Raw genomic sequence first — 26,313 nt, forward strand, 5'->3', positions numbered from 1 at the left:
ATGAGCAAAACGATGAAGCTTCCCTCCTTCCCATCTTCCCTTTCCCCTTCTTCTTCCCTCCCCCCTCGCGTGATTCCCTTCCCCTTTTCCTTCCCATTCACATCCATTTTCTTTCTTTTTTTTTCTTTTTTCATTTTATAATTTTTTAATTAGAGATAATTTAATAATAAAAATAAAATTTTGGTAAAAATGACGATTTTAAAATTAAGTTAAACCTTAAGAACGATTTTATATGCAAAAAAAAAAGTTGGGGATGAAAAAATTTTCGGCCTATACCTTATGAACCAAAATCATACTTAACCTTGAAAAAAATATTACCACCCTAGATGATTCGGAGTTGATTAAATTCATTCACAAAAGCATAAATTTATACTCTTTTTGCACTATACTCAAACATTAATGGTGATTACTATGTTGCTTAAAAGTAGTACTTAACTTATGAAAAATAGGTTAAAATTAATATTTAATAAGGTATAAAAATAAATATTTTTAAAAATTTAGAATTTATTAAAAAGTAAGTTATGCAAAATTTCACTACTAGAAAACGGCTTATTATAGACGGATTTAGAAACATATTTGGTTTTCATTATAGATGGATTTTTAGTTACCGACGAATTTTATCCATCAGAAAAAATGTCGTCGAAAATTATTTACCGACAGATTTTTTCTGTCGATAATTTATTAACAAATTTTTCTCTATTACCGACAAATTTTTCTTTGGTAATTGTCACCTCTATTTCGCTAAAAACGTCAGATTTTTTGACAGATTTTCTGTCGATAATTAATGTCAAACTTTTCGGCAGATTTTCTGTCGGTAATTAGAACCAAGAAAAGAATTTACAACTCTGCATACAGATAGATTTTCTATCTATAAATTCGTCAGTAAAATAAAACATAATTTTTTTAGATTTTTCAATTACAAAATAAACCTATTTTTATATAAAATAAATATAAATTTAATCAAAATAAATTTTTATCCAATTTTTATGTAATAAATATAAACCAAGCTTTAAATAATATAGTACACTGTTTAAGAGAACTAATAATGTAAAAATCTCACTATTTAAGTGCTGAATATATAAATTGCATAAAGATATTATAATAATAATATAATATAAGATTCTTCATTAGACAAAAGACCAGTTCATGAACATGAAGGCCAAGCAGTGATTGGAATCATCATCATTGAGAACTTTCTATGCAATTGCTTGATCATAAGACATTGGCCTGTTCATGCTGGAAGCACATATTCCTCCTGGTAGATATGCAAAACCCTGAAAAATCAAACAAAAAGAAAAATAAAATTCTAAATTCTGCATATTGCATATGACATCAACTCGAATCAAAACTACAATGGCAAAGAGAATCAGAAAGATGTAAATCATGTATAGGTAATAGTAGATCTTTCTTATAACATTAAACAAATGAGGTCTACAACATGGATCAAACAAATCAGTCGCGCCAACCCATTATTCCTATAGATCTTTCTTAAAATAAGGTTTATTTGTTAATTATCCATGGCAGGTACATTGTCACGCAAATGGTTCTCACAGGTGAATTGGAATGCAATGGTAAGGACTGACCGAAGATTGTAATCATCGGCTTCTCCGGTTGCACGTATATTCCCAGAACCTACTTCAAGTTTGGATGCCAAATCTAATGTCCTTGTTATGATTGGAGTATTCTGGGATGCAAAAGAAACAGAAACAATGACATTTTATTAGTCAACACAGAATCATGCATGATATGATACCATTAGTATCAGCCAACTCAGATTACTTTTTAAAAGTTATAAAACTATGTAAGAGTAAAGTCACTGAACTGTTTTAGGATCCAATGGTATGACGCGAAATCCAGAAGGAAGTAGAAGAGCATCATTATCAAATGATTCATCAATAGGTGCAAATACCAATTGAGCACAAGCTCCAATTGCATTTTCATCAACCTCACTGCAAAGCTGCAAAATCAAATTGCATAATAGAAGGTTAAAATAAGAATATTACTACTTTTGTACCATAGGTGATGATGAAATTTGTTTGCTTCATTAAGTACCTGCAACAGCATGGATGCCTTAGCACACAGAACCCCAAAAATTTGTTGGGAGATCCTATCATTGCCCAGCAGTGACCAACCATTCTCTACAAACCCATTAACATCATCATTGAACCACCTAAGAAGTTGAATTTCAATTAATTATACAGTAATTAAAAAGACTCATAAGACAGATAAAAATCAATTCTTTCTACAATGAAAGTCGGAATGAATAAGATGGCCATAAGAATCCACAGTTCCTAATATTAAGTAGCCATTGCCTGAAAAATGCATCAAGTTCAATCATCCTGTTTAAAATAAGTTAGCCAAACAAAGTATTAGATTTAAAATAAGAATCATGTTGTTTAACCACATACTCTCAGTGTCGGCAAGAACAATACTCTGAATTTCAGAACGACGAGGACAGTGATTGATTATCGATGAGGCAATATGGAAAAAGACAAAGGTAGACCAAACACAATTATATGTTTACCTTCTCAATCAAGCCTAAAACACCATACTTGGTAGGATTTGAGCATTTCCCTCCCTCGATTTGAATAATGTTTACATCTTCTAGTTCTAGTAAATCTGCAAGCTTGACCTGTTAAGGTTTTACATTAATTTTATTCATCCATGCAGGTAATTCATAACATCAGCTACATAGTGTATTCTGGAATTTAAAATGATTGCTTATAACCTGATCAGGGAGGCTTAGTGTGTGAGGCATGTTATTGATGGAAGTATCCTCCTTGTCTCTTTTGTTAGACCTAGAATCTGCACGAGAATTTGTATTAAATGCTAATTAATTAGTTAGCACTATTGTAAGAAATTCAAAAGGAACTATCTACATCTTCTTTTTCTTAACTTCAATTGGCTATCATAATCATAGTGTTTATCATAAGAAAATCAAATGAGATATTTGTGCTCTAGTTAAAGTCCAAAACTACTTCTTTGACAAATATAAATTCAATCTTTAATTACTAAATTCTCTCCATACCTGCTGTGGAGTAAAACCACATCCTTCTCATAGAATGAATCATAATTTCCAATCTCGACTTGTCCATGCCATTAATCAGGGTCTATAGACGAAACACAAACCTGCAAGAAGCATGAATTATATCCAAATTATAGAAACAAGAAAAGGATCAAAACATAAATGTAAATGTAATCAACAATTACCAAATATAAATTCTTCAACTCTTGAACATTTAGATAGCCAAAGAAGCCGAAAATTACCAATTACCACATACACTCCTTCACAACATCTAAAAGCAGGTACAATTCATACTCCACCTCTTGTTCTGCAAATACACAACTAGCATTCACTTGTTCCACCCTCGGCAATGAATTTGTTCAACAAAAGCAATTGATAATGTTTAATTTGTAAAACTCAGTTAAATAATAAATAATTAAGTGATAAATTAATTATGAGCAAAAATAGTTAAAAATTTAAAAATTTATAATTGGAAAAATAAAAATATTTAGAATACGAATTAAAACACTTATCTTAAAGATTTTGATTTTAGGTTGAGCCAACAGGCCAAAACCACAAAACTGGTCTCACTTCCCCAAGTCCAATCATTTAAGCACTCTTCTTGCACTCTTCTTCGCTCCACAGAGAAGAGAAGAGTGAAGAAAAAATCATTTAATCTTACTATTCAACACTTCACTTAAATTTCCATAGCTTCCAAACCATAGCTCCGATCGAAGATTCGTTTGCGACTACGCGTTGCTCTTGTCGTGCTCTTTTTGATTCTATACCACTTTGCGGTAAGTACACCCACAATCCTTGAAATGTTTTCAAAATTTCCTTCAAATTTGTGTTTTGGGTATGAGTGTTGAGATTGTTGTAATTTCGTTGTTTAGGGGAAGCTTAATCTTGAGTTCTAATGGGATTTTGACCCAACGTTACGTGAAATAAGGTGAGAGAACATTTTCTTTGTTTTTCCCAAATTTGAGTTACGAACCTAGTGTAAATATTGTGAAATTTGTTTATGATTAGATTGAATAGGATTGGGTTGGCATGTATTGATGCGGAATGGATTAGCATGGTGCAAATTCAGTGCGAATTGGGTTCAAGGATTACTTTGGTGAGAAATTTGGTGGAGCTTGGACCAATAGGAGTTGGTTTTGCCGATGAAAAGATTTTCCGAGGTTGAGACTGTCATCAACGAAGGTACGAGACTTAATTTCGGATAAACATTGTGTAACATTATGTGAAAACCTATGTTAATTATCCCTCTACGATAGGATTGAATGGAAATGGTGGTTGTTATGATTAATTGGTTGTGAATTATGAGTTGTATTTATTGTTGAGTGATATGAATGCTTATTTATGAATTAATTTGAATATTTATTGTTGAGGATGCTTATAAATGGCTTTGGGATGGTTTAGAACTGAATTGTAATGTGAATTTGTAAAAATGAACATTTGTGTAAAATTGGTGAAAACAAAATTTTGACCAACTTCGACGGGTCATAATTTGGTGCTCAGAATTTAGATTTTCGTTAAATCTATCTTAAATTAAAGTTAGTGAAAAAATCTTTAAAACCGTCAAGAATGGATAGAAATTGATAAATGTAGCAAAAGTTATTGATGTTTGAACTTAGGGGTGAAAAACTGAATTATGCAGAGTTGCAGAGTTTTTAGCAGAACTGGATCTGTGCGTACGCACGATATTGAACTTGCACATACGCATATGTCATGTGTACGCATGAATTACAAAATAGAAATGAATGAAAATGACCTTGTGTGAACGCACAGGGCGTGCGTACGCATGAAATAGAAACAAAATTGAAATTGTTCGTACGCATGATGTCCCAACCCGAATTGAAATCGTACGTATGCACGGGACATGCGTATGCACGACTATGTTGATTTTTTAAAAAAATCTGTTTTTGTCTTTTTAGGCTCTCATTCTTTTTATAAACCCCTCTAACCTCCGTATGGAATTGAATAACTGATAATTAAGCTTTGAATACACTGGGAAATGATATAATGAGATGAACTGATTAATTCTCAGATAACCACTTGGTAAACTAGATGAAATTGTTGTGGGGATAGTGATTGTATCCCGCCCGCGGTGAGGACGGTAGTGATGTCCCACTCACTTGTCAATAAAATTGACAAATTGATAAATGATTGTGGGTTAATGAATTCAAATTGATAAAATTAATAACAAATTTGGGTTGATGAATTTAATCACTTATGAAAAGACTAAAAGACTTTGATATTGATTAATTGTGGCCTAAATGGCTGAAGCGGCAAGATCTGAGTATTATCCCGCTTGCGTGATGACTTGATCATTGATTTAGCATCTGTACCGGACAAAGACAGAGGTCTCATCCCGCTTGTTCCATGGTTGTAGTGTGATCTGGGGATAGCGATACGTAATGCCCACATTCTCTCGGATGAAAGGTGAGATGCACACTCCATTGATGTAAGACGGCACTCTCCATTGTTTGGCATGTTTATACCTCCAAGAGAAGGTGAGACGACATTCTCCTTTGAGATAATGCTACCATAATTTATATTATTTCTCCTGGGGATGCGCACCGAAAGACCGATTCGGGGTGTCAATCGGATTTTGTGTCGGGTTTGGCAGTATAACCGACACTTGAGCTCATGGCCAATAGGACAGGCATGCATCACCTGCATCTATGTAACATTTCTTGTGTGTGCATATTGTTCTTGAGTTTGCCTATGTGATTATTCCTGTTTAACTGATAATTATCATACTTGTTATAATTGTCTTTGTTTGTGCTTGAATCTCTCTACTTGTGCTTGTTACTACTACTGAACAAATTACTGAACACTGAATTATTGAATTTGAACCATTGTGATATTGAGAGAACTGATAACTTGTATTGAGAAGAGTTGAGAATTTGAGATCATTAATATGACTGAGATTTAGCCTGTTTATCTTATTTGAATTATTAAAAAGGATCCTAGACTTGAACCTTGTGTTGATTGGAGTATAAGTTTGCCTAGCGGGTTCATATATTTTTATATAGTCTCTGTTTGGAATTATTATCCTACTGAAAACTTTCGGGTTCTCACCCCGTTGTAGAACTATTTATTTTACAGATATAAGACGTGACGCACCTTGCTAAGTATGATGGATTTCTCTGGGATAGCGAAAACTCCTTTTGTATCTTGTGCTTAGTGTATCTATATCTCCACTTTTGAACACATATTTGTATATCCCTTTTAGATGTCGATTTATGGAGAAACAAGCTGTATTTTGTTTACTTCTGGGTTGTATTATACTTTCTAACCGGCCTTTTCTTTGCAGGTCGAGACTAGTACTTGCTATGTATCTCCTTCTGAACCATATATGTAATATATCTCTTTCTTTTCTGTATACCACCACTTGTTATCTTTAACGTTTCGAGCGAGATGCGCTTGTCCTTTTTTTTTTTGTTATCCTTTATTCACAGGGTCCTAGCGATATTACTATCTTTCAAATATATATATATATATATATATATATATATATATATATATATATATATATATATATGTAGTTTGTTTTTAGGCGTCGTAATGCCTCACCACCTCTAATTTACGACTATAGCATAAGTTTTTGTGTGGTAGGGTGTTACATAATTCAAGATCTCATCATGCACTTTGGCAGAAAAAAGTTCTTATTATGCACGCACATGTATTGTGGCGTCGTCATCAGTAACTAAGTAACTCACTATAAAAGTTAACTAACTATGTAACTAATCAACTAAAGAAATAACTAACTAACTGAAGCGTAACAACCTGAGATGCAAGATATTGTACAACGTGCTCAACATTCCCGAATCTAATCATGAGATTGGAGCCACATTCCTTCAAGGAGTTCATCGAATTTTGTAACGCGAATAGGAGCAGTTCTAGCATTTCATCAGAGAAACCTACAATCAGCAATTCAACATGGTGTGAATTTAAGTTAGGGCAATTTAAATTTAACTTATTACAAATAGATTTTTCATCGATAATAAGTTTGAAATCAAAATTTTAATGTATCGATAGAATTATCGTCAGATCTTATAATTTATCGGTAATAAGTTGGAAAATTTTTAAATTTTTTACCGACAAATATTTTCAAAAGCAAAATTTTATCATAAAAATCTGTCTATAATAAACAATTTTCTAATAATATTTAGACACCAGCTCATAGGCCGCACCATAAAATTGGCCAACATCAATTTAGTAATCCGACCTCATTTGACATTATACCTTAATTATTACTACATTATTTTCAAATGACGACTTAACTTTTAGTATAATTTTTTTGTTTAATTTATATTACCAAGATTCAACAAATTTTTTAGTTGAGCTGCTTATTATCATGATTAAAAATTTGATGTCTAATTATTAAAAAAATTAAATAGTTAATATTTATTTTAAATGTTAAAAATTAATAAATTTTAAATATTAAAAATTTATCATAAATAAATTTAACGAGTGAAATCTTATTCCGATTTCTAACACTTTTATAAAATTCCTTTTCGCTCCTTAACAAAAATATAATCTCATTGCGATCTTTATTCATTACTTCTATAAGACATTCTGGCCCTTCTGTCACTCCGTTAATAGGAGGAGTATAATCACAACCCGACCTTAAATCATCACCAACATCTACCACCATTCTCTGCATTCTCTCTTTCTCCTCTCTACTATTTTTTGTCACCATCATTACCAATATCCACCACCATTCTTTGTTTTTGTTGCACCACTCCATTGCCATCATTCTTCTTCTTTTTTACCGAACCAAAATCACATATTTCTCTGTTTATTATCGGCAATCCTGCGTTGCCATGGCTACTCTCTCTCCTTTTTTCTTTTTCTTATCCTCACAATCCCTCTCTCACTAGCTTGTCCCTGTCTCTGTTTGGTTTCACACTAAATTTCAAGTAAAGAACTTTGTCTCTATTTGGTTTTACATTAACTTCCAAGTCTGTATTACAAGTAAAGAACTTTACTTCGAGCAAATTAAAACACCAATCCATTCCATAATCACCAAATCACTCTTTCACATAAAAATCGATACTTTAAGTAAATATCTATACTCAATCATCAAAATCCAGAAAAAGACAACTCATAAGACCATATTCCAACCAAATTCAAGTATTTAAACAGATAAAATTATTCAGTTGAAAGGAGGTGGCAGTGGGTTGGTGCAGCAAAGAAGAAGAAGGTGATAGTGGGTTGGTGTAGCGAGAACAGAAAATGGTAGTGAATATTAGTGATGATGGTGGCTGAAAATGATGTTGAGGAGAAGGAGAGAAGAGAATTGGCCTAGTGGTGTTCTGGTTCGCATAGAGGAGGAGACGAGAAAAGAAAAGAAGAAGAGGGAGCAATGTGTCTATTAAATTGTTGAATTAACGGTTCACGTAGGCAAGATCCGTTAACTCTAGATGGAGACATTAATAGAGGGGGCAGAAGGTCTCACGAAGTTAGTCGTCAAGAATCGCAATGGGATTATACTTTCGTTAAAGGACGAAGAGGAATTTCGTAAAATTATTAAGGACCAGGTGAGGTTTCACTCAAATTTAATAAAAATTTGACATCAAGTGAAAAACATTATATAATTTATTGTGATATATATGAATAGATGTCCATTTAATACATTGTGACTTTCTTCACAATGTTGGATGGCTAATTTTTTTAATAAAAAATTTAATTTCTTAAGAAAGACTAAATTTTATGAAGTTTGGAAAATAAATATTTTGTACGTGTATAAATAATAGTAAAATTTGAGACATATGAGATATAACACATAGCAATAGCAATAACAAAATATTTTTTATTTTTTCTCTTTATATACTGCAATAACATATAAAATTCTTTTTTTTTTATATCTCTCCGTAGATCTTAAGTTGCAATATATATAATATTTATAAATATATATTATTTTTATTATTATAGTAAAATAATTATACTGGTAAAAATTAATATTAGAATTTTTTATTTATATTTTTATTTATATTATTATTATTATTATATTTTTTATTTTATTATTATATATTTTATTTTATATTATTATAATTTTTTGTTTATTTATTTTACAATATAATTAGCTTTTTAATTAATTAATAACAGTCGAGGTTTATTTATTATTATTATTATTATTTACCTTGATTTGATGGATGATCTAAAGGCTAAAGCCGACACAGTGCTTACGCCTTAATGCGGCTGATTTCTGTCATTTCGACGGGGTGTCACAAATTCATGCGTTTAAACAAGGAACTGTATCACTGTGCAATGTATCGACGTTCAGCTTGGGGCTTTGTTCCAAATTTCAACGCGATGGCGACCCTTTTGAAAATGACAGGTTCCATGCAAACCTATGGGACCCACATCACATGGCTCCTTCCAATAAACAAGCATCAAAGCGAGGAGACTCTAGTGCCCACACCTTTTTCTATTTCTTTCACTACCCATAGATTAAGTGGGTGTTTGTATTTTAGTGTTTGTTAAATTGAAGTTTAAATAAAAGTGATTTTATAAAATTGATTTTGAGGATAAATGAGTTTAATTATGTTAATATTATTTATATTTAATAATTTTATATTAAATTAATTTTAATAAAATAAATATTATTTAAATAATATTAGTTAAAATTATTTTTTAAATAAATAATTATTAAAAGAATATAATATTAAATTATAATATTTTTTTAAATATATTTAAATTTTTTATATTTTTTTTATTTTTTATAGTATATTTTTTAGTATTTTTTATATTTTATTAATATATTATAATTTATTATTATTATTATTTATAGTTATTTTTTTAATAAATTATATTATAAAAAAATAATAATAAATATAATACACAGTAATTATAATTATAAAAATATATAATGTCAAACTAAAAAAATTATTAAAAAATAATAAATTATAAGAAAAATAATTTGTATAAAAAATAATAAAAATTTTATAAATAAAAGTATAAAACAATAAAAATTGACAAAAGAAAAATAAAGGTTTAGAATTAATAGCTAAACAATGAGTGTATGTAAAAGTTAAGAATTATTGATTCTTGTGAACTGTAACCGTGTCTGCATCCACATAAAAAAATAGCTAAACTAAATATTGAAGTTTTCAAAAGACTTCACATGATTTTTCATTTCTAAACACCAAAACAAATATACTCTAAACTAAGTATAAAATTATTTATTTATTATTTATTTTTATTAGAGAAAAATATCAAAATTAAGATAAATCTCAAATTTTAGAATAACTTTTAAAGTCTTTAAATTTTAAAATCAACTAAATTTTGTGATTTATTATTAATATCAGGAATAAAAAGAATATTTTATAATTCATCAGTCATCTAAAAAAATATTATATATTTTTTTAAATAATTTATAATAATGATCTTTTATATATACATTATATATATATATATATATATATATATATATTTAATTATATATCGCTATATTAATAAATATAATTATTTTTTATATTAATTACGTAAATAGATATCAACAAAACGATGTTTGGATATGGTTATTTTATTTAAATTAAATTTAATTAATTAATTAAAAGAAATTTCAAGTGAATTTAGAAATTTTTAGAAATAATATAATATTATTATGAGAACCATTTAGATAAAGATGTCAAAAACGTCATTTTTTAAAGATATTTTTTTAAAAATTAAAATTTGACACATATAATCAATTAAATTATATTATTTTTATTAAAATTAGATCGGACAAATCAGTTTAGCAAAAAAATTAATAAATTAAATTTTAAATCAGTATAAAAATATTTTTTATAAAAAATTATTACAATATCCCTATTATAAAAGATAACTAAAATATCTCTATTATATATATATATATATATATATATATATATATATATTAATTTTAAAAATTTTAAATTTCAACCCTGAGAGAGAAAAAATGGCTAGAATTTAGGATTCTCAAAATTAATATATAATAAAAGTATTTTAGTCATTTTATATAATAAAGGTATTGTAGTCATTTTTTATAAAAAAATAATATTAATTTAGACCGATTCAAAATTTGATTCATTATTTTTTGGTCAAATTAATTTGTCTGACCTAATTTTGATAAAAATAACATAATTTAAGTGATTATATATGTTCAATTTTAATTATTAAAAAATATTTAACAAAAAGACGTTTTATACGTTTTTTATGGAGCATCCTCCTATTATTATATAGAGAAAATTCCACTCCCCTCCCCTGCGAGATGCTAAAATGACACTCCCCTCCCCTCTATTTTATAAATGTACATTCTCCTTCCTTCTAATTTTTAAAAAACCTCTTATTTAATCTATTTTAAAATTTTTGTCTTAACTAATATTAACTTTATCCATTTTTTAAGAAAAAAATATTTTTTAAAAAATACCCATTAACAAAAATTTTATTTTTTATCATTAAATTTTGCTTACTAAAATACCCTTTTAATAAATTATTTTTTTATTGATTAAATTGTATTTTTATTAAAATATTTTTAAAAAATTAATAATTAAATTATTTTTTTCTAAGATACCTACCCTTCAATAATTTTTTAATTATTAAATTATAATTTTACCAAAATTTTTATTAACAATTATTTTTATATTTTACTATTAATTTTTTTTTATATCAATATATATTATTTTAACATTAAATAAAAAAATTTTACTACTGTTAATATATATAACAATTAATATATATTGATATTGAAAAATAATCTTACTAAAATTTGTTATTTAATGTTAAAATAATATATATAGATATCAAAAAATTAATAGTAAAATATAAAAAAAATTGTTAACAAAAATTTTGGTAAAATCATAATTTAATAATTAAAAAATTATTGAAGAGTATTTTAAAAAAAATTATATAATTATTAAATTTTTTAAAAAATATAATTTAATCAATAAAAAAATAATTTATTAAAGGATATTTTAGTAAGTAAAAATTAATGATAAAAAATAAAATTTTTACTAATGGGTATTTTAAAAAAAATATAATTTATTTTTTCTTAAAAAATGGATAAAGTTAACATTAGTTAACACAAAAAGTTTAAAATGGATTAAAAAATAGGTTTTTTAAAAGTTAGAAGGGAGGAGAATGTACATTTATAAAATAGAGGGGAGGGGAGTGTCATTTTAGCATTTCGCATGGAAAGAGAGTGTAATTTTCTCTATTATATATAATTTATAGTGCTATGCCTTAGTGGTCCCACAGCTACCCTAGCTATCTACTGGTAGTGGTCTACTCCTGACACTAGAATAGAGAGAGATCCAAAAGCTATTGAAATATGCACAAGCAAGGAATCTATCTTTCCATGTTTGCTTTCCATTCTTGCATTTGATAACAGTTACGTGGCTAATTTTTTTGTAATAGATTAGAGGAGGGTGTTATATATAATTATGAAAAATTGTATTTTTTATAGATATAAAAATATTTTTTTAAATTAAAAATTATAAATTAAAAGCTTAAATTTAGATAGAAATAAAAAATTAAAGGTCAGATTTTGGGTAAAAGGTAGGTAAAAAACTAAAAATCAATTTTGGATGAGATAAAAAATTGAGAGTTAATTTTGGGTAAAAAAACAAAAAAGAATTCAAAAGATTCAAATCAAAAGGTCTAATTTATTTGTTAAAAAAATTTTTTAATATTAGAATATAGATCTGACTCTCAAATTTATAAACATCTTTTTGAAAAAAATAAAAATTACAAATCTAATCCTCAAATTTGTAGTGTTCATACAAAATAAAAATACACTAAATTTTTATATTATTAAAAAACACTACTTGTACAACAATACAAAAAATAAAAACCCTTACGTTTTATCATCCACAATAAATAATAAATAAATAAAATATTACTTTTTTTCAAAAAATATATGAAATTATAATTAACAATTAATTATTATTTTATTTAATATCCTTTTTTATTATTAATAAGATTCTTAATTTAAAAATTTTATCAATAACACCTATTTCTTTCAATTAAATAATTAGGACTAATTTTTTTGGATATTAAAAAAATTTTAGTGCATCACTCAAAATTTTGGTGTATAATACTTATTCCTTTCAATAATTAAGCTTGGTTTGGTTGAAAAAAAAAGAAATATAAAAAAAATTGAGTAAAATTTTATTTTTAGATATATATTTAGATAAAAGAAAAATAAAAAAAAATTATATATAATATTATAAAAAAATAATTTTATTCTTATATATTTTAAAATGTATTAAAAATAAAAAATAATATTAGAATATTAATACTAAGTATATTTTTTTATTTTCCATCTAATGTTAGAGAAAAAAAACTTCAGTAAATCTCACCTAATTTTTTATACTATTTACTCTTTTTTTTTATTTAATCAAACAAAAAAAATAAAATTTTTTATGAGAAAAATTAAAATTTTTAATTACATAATAACTATTTTTATAATTATATTATACTTTTTTTAATTACAGACCTAATTATAATCCTAATTCTAACATCCCATCGAACTCCGCTGCTAGTATGTTGAGAATTCTCCAATCGTTGTTAGGTTTGCTCATCCTAATGTCTGGTCGTGTTTAGGAGTAGCCAACAAAAGGCAATAAATGGTGATGGCCTAATGGAGTGTGATGGGCAGAGTTTCAGAGGTGACCTCAGCAAAGTCCAATTTGGAAGGCTGAGACCTTAGCCCCAGTCAGATTACGTTAAATTTTTGGAGTCATCATCATTACTCATCATTATTCTAATGATGCATGTATAATATCATCCTACTTTGGGATCTCTTTTTACCATAACGGAAGTGTAGGATGTGCTATCATATTTGGAAATAAATGTTTCTTTTCCTTTTTTTTTTCTTTTTTTTTTCATTTCTAACACTTATGGTATAAAATAAATAAGTATTTCACTTTTTAAATTTAGTTTAGTCCCGAATAAAAATTATTCTAAATATTAAGTAATATTAATTAAATTTTTATTTAGCAACCCAATATTTTAAGAGTTTTTTAAGTCATTTAAGGAGACCTCAAACTGAAAAAATAAATACTATTTTAGTCTTTAAAAATTATAGTCAAAATCAAAATTATTTCTAATTTTTTATTCAAAAGAGTTCTCAACATTGCATTTTCAAAATAAAAACATTCTTTCAAATTTTTTTGGATAAAAATATTCTTATATTTGTTCTAACTCCAATTTCACCATTCACCACCCATACTCTCACTAAGTACCAACCATTCCCCTTTTCACAACTATTTATTTCATCCATTATTAAACAACAACACAATATTTAAATTCAAGTATTCATCATCAACAACAATACCACATTCAAATTCAAGAATAAAACCAATAACAACATCATTCATTACAATTTAAATCCTCCAAACTCAACAACAACAATAACATAGTATTCATATTTTTTTTAAAGTAAAAAAACAAAAATTAGGATGGTGAAAGAGATAAAAGAGATGCATTAAGCGTAGTAACTCTACAAAAAAAAAACGCAAAATATTGTCAAATTTACTGTAAAAGATTAGCGACGGATTTACCAGTAAATTTGATAACAAATATGTCGGGTAAAAAGTTACCGTCGAATTCAGATTTTGACGGTAAATTCATCGGTAATAATTGGAGAAAAAAATTGGCGTGATTATTACCATCAGATTTAGGAGAAAAAATCTGACGGTAAGGTAAATAAATGAAATGCACTATTTTGGTAACAGGCTATGCGTTACTGGCGGATTTTTCTGACGATAAATCTATCGGTAAAATTGACCTTAAATTCAAATTTGTGAACCCTTTCCTTCCATTTCGGCAATATCATTAACCTTACTTCTCTCCCTTTTCTCTTTCTCTCTCGTCGTCATCCCTCCCATCGCCGCCATTCACTGTCGTTTCGCCATCGTTGATCGCTTCCCAGTCGCCTTCAAGGAGCGTCCACTGGAGCTTGTTTTTCCTCTGCGAGTTGCTGCTTCCGGTGTTCACCATCGCCGCCACTTGCCTTTGTCATCTGTGATGCTACCCTTCCTCCTTCATCCAGGTATGTCTTCTTTCCTTCCTTCTCTTTTTAACATTGTTGGTATTTGCTAAACCCTAACCCTACACTTCTATGTACCCTTTTTATCATGTTAATTAGTTGCTTGGTTTTTTTAGATTGTATTATGATTTTGGATTTGTGATTGATGATAAAATGTTGATGTTTATTGTAGTTATTAGACTCAGTAGTTCTTGACTGCATTGATTTATTGACACCGAAAGGCTCTGTCTTAAATTTTTGATACTATTATTAGGAAGATTCTTGATTGATTGTCCTCAACAAGCTCATCAATTAACATTAAATAAGTAAAATTAAGACTGATGTTTGCCTAGTTGATAAAATTTAAAATGTTTATTCCCTTGTCCCTTGGCGTAGTTAACTCTTTTTCATTCATGGCTTAAATAGCTAGGAACTCTGTATTAAATTGTTCCTTGACTAAGCTTTTTATTTATCACTTCTCTATCAAGTTAGAATTTTGTTTTTCTGGTGATGGAAAAATATGCTTGCTTTAAGCCACTTGAGTTATGCAAATTCTAAGTTTGAATATAGAAAATCAGCTCGAAAAATTTTACTATTATGGTGGGTCGTTTCAGCTTGGAACAAAGTATTTTAATTAAGTGAATCAATGAATATTTTGCTTTCTTTTACTTGGTCGTAATTTTAGATTAGAATGGTAGTTAATTTTGGATATTGATAGTGTCACAATTTATTGTTTCTAAGTGTTAAATTTGGTGTAAATAATTTTTTTTTGTTAATATTTCTTTCTCTATTTTGATTTGTCCTTTTTTTTCTTTAAAATACAAACTAGATATCTACCTCTGGAAATTGGATGCTTAAAAAATATGGAGTATCTTGACCTTTCATTCAATAAATTGAAGAAATTGAGGATTAGATAATGCTTTTGCTATTTTTTATGTGGTTAATCATTTGATATGCTGAATCTATTTTTATATTTGTGTGTGTTTTTAATTGTTCCTCTCTCTATAATAGAATTTTGTGTGGATCCGAAAATTTTATGTATTTATGATAACTATTTTCAATTTTATATTAAGGTCTATATAGTTGACTCTGTTTGGATTTGTTACATCAGCTTTGTAGTTTATCCAAAATAATCTGTCAATAGTAGATTTCATCTCTAATTGATTGTTTTTCTAATTGTATGATATGCAACATTTTCTTCTATGCTTGAATTTGTGTTAATATGTATTTAATTGAGTGAATTTTATTAATTTCTCTTGCATTTATTTATTAAAATAGCATAGTTTTGTGAATTTCTCCTAATTGTGTTTAGTGATAAAAATCATGCTTTTTATGCTTAAAATTGCTAATTTTAATTCCACTTCTATTCTATTAGATACCTTGATATGTTTAAGTGATTTAAGGTTTAGAAGGCAATGATAGCTTGAAAAAGTGGAGGAAGAGCATGCAAAAGTGGAGAATTCATGAAGAATTGAAGGATTTGCAAAGCTGTAAATCCTGACGTCTTCTTACTAAATTTATTATAACTTGAGTTACCGAGGTCTAAATGAGGCTATTCCAGTGATGTTATAAAGCTAACATCCGGGACTTCAAAATGATATGCAATTGTCTATAGTGAACGTTGTGTTAAGGGGCCTGCGTATGCGGCCAAAGCCCACGTACGCGGCACATAAAAAACGTGACTCATTTAAAGAGCACGTGGCCAGCAATTTCTAACCCATTTTGGATCCAATCCAACTCATTTCTGATGCTATGGAACCCATAATTGAGGGAGGATGAAAAAAGTAGTCATATTTTAGTTTTTGGCCATTCTTTAGGTTAGATTTTTAGAGAGAGAAACTCTCTCTTCTCTCTAGAATTAAGGTAGATTTAGGTTATCCTCTTTTAGATTTAGGTTTTAATTCTTGTTTTAATCTAGTTCCTTTTACATTTTCTTGTTCTATTGTCTTAATTTTCTTAGTTTCTCTTGTCAATTTCTCTATGTTGTCATTTCTACTTTCATGAATCCTTGTTGGATTTTGATCTTCTTTAATGCAAATTGATATTTTTATGTTTCTTAATTCTTAATTGAATTGTTATTATTATTTTCTTACATTGGGTAGTTGTATATTTTACTAATTCATGCAATTTACCATACTTTATATTAATGCACACTAGGTATTTGATGAAATGCTTGAATTAGTTTTAGTTTAGATTTTTGCACTCTTGGTTTGAGATTGAGGATTTAGGTACCTTGATATCATTGATGTCCAATGTGATTGGCAATTTAGTGTTGTCAGTTGGTTTTCGGATCAACTATATCCATTTGATTTCTCCCTCCGATGTTAGAGGAAAGCTAAGTAGAATTAACTCTTTGTAATTGCCACGTTGTGGTCAATGATCTAGATATGAAACCTTGACTCTTAACCCTTGCCAAAAGTGTCTTTTAGCATTTGATTTCTTTGTTTGCTCTTTACTTTATTACAATTTACATTTTTTGTTATTACATTCAAAACTCCCAAAAATAATTTTTCATAAACAATAATATACACACTTCTCTACAATTCATTTGAGAGACGACCCGAGATCTAATATTCTCAGTATTTTATCAGTTTGACTTAAGTGACAAGTAAATTAAACTTTAATTGAGAGTTATCTATTAATTTAGAACTATACTTACAATATGATTATTTCGTGAAAATTTCGAACTGACAATTTTTCTCCATCAAGGTGCCTCTGTACATCTCATAAGTATTGATTTAGTAGGTTGTAACTAACTAACTATAAAACTCAGCTATTTGTGTTTTAAAAAGTTTATTTCCTATGCCTTCTATTAATTATATAAATTGAACAAGTTTGTGTTTGTTTTTAATATTTCAAGTACAACAGGAAAATGACCGAAAAATTTCTAATGGTGAGGCTTGAAATTTCTTTCTATTTTGCTTTTTTCTTAATTTGTGTATGTTCTCTCATTCTGATTTATGAATGTTTAAATTATTCTTGCATGTTGAGCTGAATTATGCTCTTCTGTTAAATTTTTTGCAAGTGCTCATAATATCTCATCAAGTAGATTAACTAGTACTTCATCTAGTAGTAGATGTTTCTTAGCCCAAAAGTCAGGTAAAAGGTAGAAGCGGCGGTTTGATATAAATATTTAAAATTATATATTGAAATTTGAAACATTTTTTAAAAGTTAAAATTAAAATTTATCATTGGTTAAATCTACTGGTAACTATTAATTTTAATTATTAACAAATAAAATATTATTGTCGGATTTACCAGAAAAAAATTTGACAGTAACAAGCTCTAGAAATTTTGCCAACTAAAGTTTATATTCGCTGCTAAATCCGTCAGTAATTAGCAGCGGACGAAAAAATCCACTAGTAAACAATTACCAGCGAGGTTTATACCGTTAGATTTATTCCTCCGCTAAATCCGTTGATAAATTCGACGGTATCTGACAACTTTTTTGTAATGTGAAGAAGAAGAAGAATGAGAAATGAAAAGTTGGACAGTAACGATGAGGGAATTAACCACTGGTTGGGTCATCGGAGAGAGAGAGAGAGAGAGAGAGAGAGAGAGAGAGAGAGAGAGAGAGAGAGAGAGAGAGAGAGCTTGAGCTTGCAGAAAAGGAGAAGAAGATAAGATCTGAGATATGTTTCTCCTCTTCAACCTCCACTGCCACCACCATCGCTGTTTATCCTATTCTCCAAAATTGTCTCCAAAAAAGGGAATAAGAGAAAATCTAAAATCGCTGTCGTTATTGTCTCATACTCTTCTTCTTCTACCAAACTCATTTTGCTTCTTTCTTTTTTTTTTTCATATAAATATGTGTGAGAGTGAGAAGAATAACTTGACGGTTAGTCTAATGAGGTTGATAAAGATAAAGATAGGTAGTTTGATGGAGATGGAGATAGGATTAGAGTTAGAGAGACGAGAAAGTAAAATTAGTGAGATGAATGTAAAATGGTCAAAAGGATAATTTTAAAAATAATTTTAATGTTGAGAATCATTTTAAAATAAAAAAAAAGGTTAGGAACAATTTTAATCTTGAATTCAAATCTTAGAGACCAAAATAAAACTTATCTCCAAATTAAAAAAAAAAAAGCTATTCTTAACAAATTAAGTTTTTTTTTATGCTTTTATTGAAAAAAATTACTAACCAATTCCTGTAATTCAAGGATGCCTTTTATTTATAAACTAGAAGAATTTATAAGGATAAGTGGGCACATATATTTTTTTAAATATTAGTAAAATTTTAGTATAACATTCGATTATTGAATTTTATGAATTTTTTAAAATTTTAGATGGGACAATAAACCTCCTGCATATTGTATATTTTAATTAAAATATATAATACTCGGAGGCGTATTGTCAATACGCATGAGTATATTTTTCTGCCCCCAAAATATACAATACGCATAGTGTATTGTTTCACTTTAAAATTTTGAAAAATATCATAAAATTCAAGTTTTTTTATTCTATTCTCTTTATATTTCTATTTAATTCTCTATTTTTTGATATAATATCATATCACACGAATGCTTATATTTTAACATTTAATCTAAGGGTTTTTTTTTTTTTATGAATTTAAGTCCTTTTGAAATTAAGTTTCTGTTTAGCGAGATGAATATTTATTATATTAATTGTTTACTTTTAATATATGATTTTTCAACTTAAATACGTAATTTTCTTTGAAAAAAAATATTTGTATGAATTAGCTAAAATAACTTAAAAAAAAGCATAGAAATATTTCTAAAAATTTAATTTTTCATGTATTGATAAGATATAATATTAAATTTTTTATGCAAATAAATTATTTAAAAACTAATATTATGTCATTATTTTGAATAGTTTTTAATCATATATTTGTTTCTTTTTTTTTCATTTATATAAATCATAAACAGGACAAAGTGATTTAATAGTTACATGTTGTTCTAAGATGTTTTCTGAAATTAGAGAGTGTATTGAATTTAGATGTAAGATTCAAATATCGTAGGGTGATAGTGTTGACTTGTTCATCGGAATGAAAGTTTCTCCAACATCCTTGTCTAGACAATAGTGAAAAGTATTTACAAAAAATCTTGATGTTTAAGTTAGTAAGAATTTCAGTAAATTTAGAATAGAATTAGACTGAAAAATATACTTGAGTATTATTGAAATATTTATAAAGTTGTAGATGAGACTTAATCATCTCTTGAAGGCAACTTCAAATGGTAGTGAGTGATTATTTCATTTCAGAGTAAGAAGTTACTCTATGTTTAAGGTAGTTATCACTTTAGTGGTGATAACTGAAATAGTGTGGAGAGTTTTAGACTTGCACCTCAAGTCAAGTTGGGGTTGAATACGAGCTATGCCACCCGTATTTCAATTAGCCCAATCCGTATAGGTGAAGTCACAATGATAGAGTTTATATTATAGGACATAGTTATAGAGAACGACCCAACTTGAGAGTTGCCTATTGATGAGTAGATTCTTTAACTAAATTATGTCTTGATCTAGGTATGAATACATTTAAAATTGTAAATCGTATTATCCTACGAAGTTTTAATAAAATGTAGATTTTAAAATACTAAATTTTTATACTTTACCACAACTTAATAGAGTATACAGGATTTAAATTAGTAAATCTTTACACCTATTACAATTTAGCATGAGACACGATAAAATAAACACATTTGTCATGTTTAATTAAATATTTTTGTTTAAGAATCTAAGTGTACAGCCAACAACAAAAAAATATTTGCAAAATTTTAATAGTTCATGTATATTTCTTTATTAATTATGTCATTCTAACAAAAATCCTATAATATTTTATATAATCATTTAATTATATTATATATACACTTGAAAGTAACCACCAATCAACAATTGTGTATAAAAATATGAATTTAGTATTTTATAAAAAATTTAATTATGTTACTGTAAATAAATTTATTTATTTATTGTATTTATTTATTTATTTATTGGGTATCAGCAGATTTGATTATTCTATTGTTACATGTTTGAATATTTATGATACTTAATTATTTAATTAAAAAATATATAAATTAATATATATAAATATAATAAAATACATAATAAATAATTTAGAGACTAATTTTTAATATTTATAAAATATTTTTTCAAAATAATTAATTTTATTTACGTGATATATATAATTTTATATTATTATATATTTAGTTTATAAAAGAGTAAATTAATAAATATATTAATACTTATTAATTCATTATCATACCGTGATATTATTTGAACTCAGATTGAATTTGAGCATAGAGGCGAGGTTAAAACACTTTTGAGTGAGTTTTTTTACTTATTCACCAAATGGGCCGGTGAGTTATTACACGTCCTCATTTGGATAGTGATAAAAAATAGTTATAAGAGACTCTGATACTTAAGTCATTAAATATTTAAGCAAGTTTAAAGTGAGACTGACCTAAAAAAAACTTAAGATATTTATAGAGTAACCAAATAGAACTTAATTTTTTTTGGAGATGACTTTTAAAGATCATGAGTAGTTATTCTCCTTACAGAATGGGAAGTTACTTCTATGTTTGAGTTGGTTATCACTTTAACGGTGATAACCGAAGTAGTGGGGAGAGCGCATAGCTTGTTCCTCAAGTTGAATTGAATACGAATTTGGAAATCCACATCTAATTCGGTTTGACCTATGTAGATGAGATTGTATGGGTTAGTTTCGCTATTGTTAGGTTGTCTTTAGATAGACCAATTTTAAATATAGCTTGTTCGTTAATGAAAACGTAAGCTGAACTTATATTTAGTAGGTTCAGGTATGAACATATAAATAAGAGAAAAAAAAGCTTAAACGGACTCTGATAATTATTCAAAAAGACAACAAGGTCTCAAAAAAAAAAATATTTCCGATCCTTGATATTTACAGTGAGATTAGTTAGCTCTTTCGTCAATATTTTCTCTCTAGATTAACGGAACATGCTTACGTGACACGTTAAACTGCTGATTTGTCTATTAAGTACTAACTAAAATTGACATATTTTTTTGTTAGAAATCTCGTTGTTTTTTGGAGATAATTGTCTGGGACTGTTTAATATTTTTTTGTTATATTTTTCATATACATTGGCTAAATTTACTATATAAGAATTAAAAAACATTAATAATTTTTAATTTTTTTTACTTATAGTCATTTAATGGGAAAGTTTTTTTTATTCTTTTCGTTGTTTAGAAAAGTTGTTAAGATATTATATTATTAGGATTATGTTAAGTTTTAGGTGTATTCAATTTAAATTAACCATCAAAAAGTGTATATTTTATTTTATAATAGAGAATGAAAAAATTAACACAATATTTTATCTAGAAGAATATTAGAAGACTATCAAAATTTATTATTTTTAGCCATCACTTAATTATCAATATTTAAAAGTATGAGATAAAATATGTTGTTAAATTACTAGACTAAAGAAATTAGATTAAAAAAATTGAGTTACTGACTAAGTGATGGCAAAAAATAATAAATTCTGATGACTTTCTAATATTTCTCTTTTATCTAAAATAAATACAACAAATGAGAATGCTTATGTCAACTAACCATATAGATACAACATCAAATATTCAAATTTTAATATTTTAGAATAATTCGTAATAAATAGATAAAGTCCATAGCAATAATTAGCAATGTTATTCTTATTAAATTTCTATAAGTAAAAAAAAAAACATTAATATTTTTTAATTTTTACACAATAAATTTATCTCATGTATATAAAAAATAATAAAAATAAAAAAATTTTTAACGACCCTTAATAATTACCTCAAAATACGAGAAAATTTTAACAAAAAATATTGCATTGGCAATCCAACTTGACACTCCATTAATTAAAAAAAAGATTATTAACAAAAAAATTAATCAATCTTATAAAATTAAAGATCAAAATAAAAAATATTTGTTTACTGAACCTCATAATTTTTCAAAAATATTATTAGCACCGTAATATGGGTTAATTTTTTTATATATTGAAAAAATTTTGGTGTAATACTCAATCATTAGATTTTATAGTATTTTTTAGAATTGTGAAAACAATACAATACGTCCTCTTTGGATTGACAATATACATACCTTTGTATTATATATTTTAATTTAAAATATACTAATTTAGAATATACAATATAAGGGAGACGTATTGTCAATCTAAGAGAACGTATTATACTGTTCTCATAATTTTAAAAAATACCATAAAATTCAATAATTAAGTATTACACAAAAATTATATCAATATGTAAAAAAATAAATGCCTAAATATGTACTCACTCTACAAATAAAAAATACCTAACTTCTTTATATTCTTCATTCTATAGGACGAAAGTAAACAATCTCCTTTGTATAAATATATTTACGTTGAGGTATTATAAACATTAAATATTTTTAAAAATTATTTTAAAAAAAGAAAAACCTAATTTACTATGGCAGTGTTGCTGTAGACGCCTAGAAGGACTATGCGTGAATTTTGAGGCAGACAGGGAAGTGGTCCCATGACCGTACACGTGTGATGATTATGTTAAAGAGCTTGCGCACGATCACAAAAAGGCAGTGGCCACTGGCGAGCCATGTGCTACCTGCACCTAATATCAGAGGAAACCGGCCTTTTTAATTTAGTTGATTCCATTGCCGTACGGGGTTTTTTCATTTAAATTAAGAATATAATTTGAATGTACGGTAAATGTAAAATAGTTTTAGAGAAATGCTAAGGGCCAGTAACTTTGTGATTTGTAGTCATCAAATAGTCATCAATGATGGTTTTAATGGTGTGAGATAGATGTGAGATTTTATTTAATGGCTCACTTTTCTTTGTTGGTTACATGTTGGCTAGAATTTAACAAAGTTACTAGCCTCCTAGACTTTTTCACAGTTTTATATGTGTTTTTAATTATATGAGTATATCAACAAAAATAATTATTTTTTATATTAATCGTAAATATAATTATAAAAAAATGGATATAATTGTATAACTGTGTAAAATATTTTACATTATCAATATATAAAAATTAAACTCTTTAAATTAAATAAATTATAATTTATCAAATTGGCCAAAAAAATTAAAATACTTTTGGTTTGCATTTAGTTTGTGTTTTTATTTTTATTTTTTTTATAAAATTCAAAAAATAAAAAATACTAAAAAAAATAAAATAAAAAAACACAAACTACATGTACTCTACATTTTTGTCTTTGCTCCATATATTATGTTGACGAACTTATTAACACATTTGATCTTGTTGCAAGTATCTGATTTTAGGGTAAGGAGGCCACTCAGATAAACACGCCTAAAACGTCTTTTTTTAAAGATGTTTTTATATTGTGTTTTAATTGATTTTTGTATAATTTATTCGGTGTTCCTCATCACATATTATTAAATTCCTCAAAAGATTTTCTTTCCAAAAACACTAAAAAATATTTAATTTGGACTAAAACAAAAAAAAGTAATAGATTAACTATTAGATTTTTTTAAAAGATTATTTACATAAAAAATATATCACATTCATATATATATATATATATAAAACAAGCTCAAGCGTTTAAAAATTTTTATAAATAAAAAAAATAATTAATTTATATTCGTACAATATATAAAATAATTACTATATTATTATTATATTATAGATTAAGATTCACTAATTTAATTTTTTTTATTTTTAATATAAGTATTAGAAATAAATAAAATTTTTATAATTAAATGTAGTGTAATAAAATATATATAATATTAATTAGTTCTTAAAAATTTTTAAAAAATAGTTTCTCATTTTAGTAAAATAACTATTTATTAAAGTAGACAAATTAATTATTTTTTTCTCATATACGGTTTTTTTAAGACATAAAAGCAATTAATTAGGACATTGGTTAAGATAATTAAAGTCACTATTTCATTAAATTTTTAATTTAAAGAAAAATCCTAGTTAATTTTGGTATAGAAATTTTGAATTTAAAAACATTGATAAAAATTATGTTGAATTTTGATTTATTTGATTTTCATTTAAATTAATCACTACATAAGTTAAAGTTCTGTTTTGAAGTTATATTCGAGCTTTAATCTGATTTTTAAAGTTTCAATTTACTTAGTTTGATTTTTTAACTTAGGTATCCGTGACTCATATTAGGGTTTTAAGTGTTTAGTTGAAAATAAAAAATAAGGTAAAAAAATTTCAATTGTCACAGCAAATAGTCGCTAGAATGTATAATGTAGCAGTCGTTAGTCCATTTCAGCATGTCGTTAACGATTTTGTGAGACAGTGACAAAAATAAGATTAGGAACCAATGTGAGTCATAACTATTAAGTTGGGAGACATAATTGTTAGAACTGATTAGGAACCAATTGGGAGACATAATTTGTTGTTGCTTGATTAGGAACCAATTGTGAGTCATAACTATTAAATTGAGTAAATCGAAATTTTTGAAATTAGATTGAAATATAATTGTTAGAACTGAACCAGTGATCGAACCGATCAAGCTACTGGTTCACTGGTTTATTGGTTCAACTGATAAATCACTGGTTGAACCGATAAAACTGGTCTCACGTAAATATAAAATATAAAATAGTTAAAAACTTAAAATTAAAATTTGAAATGCATATCTTCACTAACATTTTATGAAGAATCAAGTCTCAACTTCTAAAAATAACTAATATAAAAAAAAACCATAAAATTTTAATACTACAATAGTATCTTATTTTGACACAATAAAAAAATAATTAATTCACAAAACCTATCATCTAACTATAATATCAGTAGATTTTAACACTAACATCAAAACAAATAACCTTAATCACAATACTAGCAATAAAATAGATCAAGTAAATTAATAAATTTTTAGTGAAATTTATATTTATATTAATAATGGTATATAATTAAAATATAATTAATTTTAAAAATATAAAAAACAAAAATTAAATTAAATTAGATATTTATGTATACTATATAATTAGTATTTGTCAAATATAGTACTTAGAAGTGCAATGGCTAAGTGGCAAGTAGAGGTTACTTTTGCTCCAAGGTTCTTGGTTCGAGACCTTTTTCAAGCAGACCAGTTTGGTTAGACCAGTTTACACCGGTTCTTACCAGTTCACACCGATTTTATTCCTTAAACGGTCCAAAGAGTAAACCCAACTGGACTATAATCCAGTTCTAATCCGGTTCACTAGTTTTTTGGTCGAACCAACCGATCCAGTTCGGTTTTTACAACTATGGATATAATAATGGTAATTAAGTTGACCATTCAGTTGTTTTAATGGTAATTAAAATCTAATAATAGTTTATAATAAAAGAAACATTCTTTTGCAACAATGAACCTATAGTAATAGTTAGG

At 26.8% G+C, this 26,313-nt stretch overlaps 1 protein-coding gene across 1 annotated transcript; it reads right to left on the reverse strand.

The window, feature by feature from the left end:
• Positions 1-1,196: 1,196 nt before the first annotated feature.
• On the reverse strand, positions 1,197-3,130 carry LOC148577181 (uncharacterized). The gene is made up of 7 exons (XM_088502853.1): positions 3,029-3,130; positions 2,729-2,805; positions 2,525-2,632; positions 2,053-2,138; positions 1,818-1,957; positions 1,529-1,632; positions 1,197-1,274 (listed from the first exon to the last, which is right to left on the reverse strand). Exons 1-7 carry the CDS (start codon positions 3,093-3,095, stop codon positions 1,197-1,199), a joined length of 660 nt encoding a protein of 219 aa, XP_088358979.1. The 5' UTR covers positions 3,096-3,130.
• Positions 3,131-26,313: the final 23,183 nt, after the last annotated feature.

The sequence above is a fragment of the Arachis ipaensis genome, chromosome B1 (genome assembly GCF_059453495.1).
Source record: "Arachis ipaensis isolate K30076 ecotype BB chromosome B1, ASM5945349v1, whole genome shotgun sequence".
NCBI classification, from domain to species: Eukaryota; Viridiplantae; Streptophyta; class Magnoliopsida; order Fabales; family Fabaceae; genus Arachis; species Arachis ipaensis.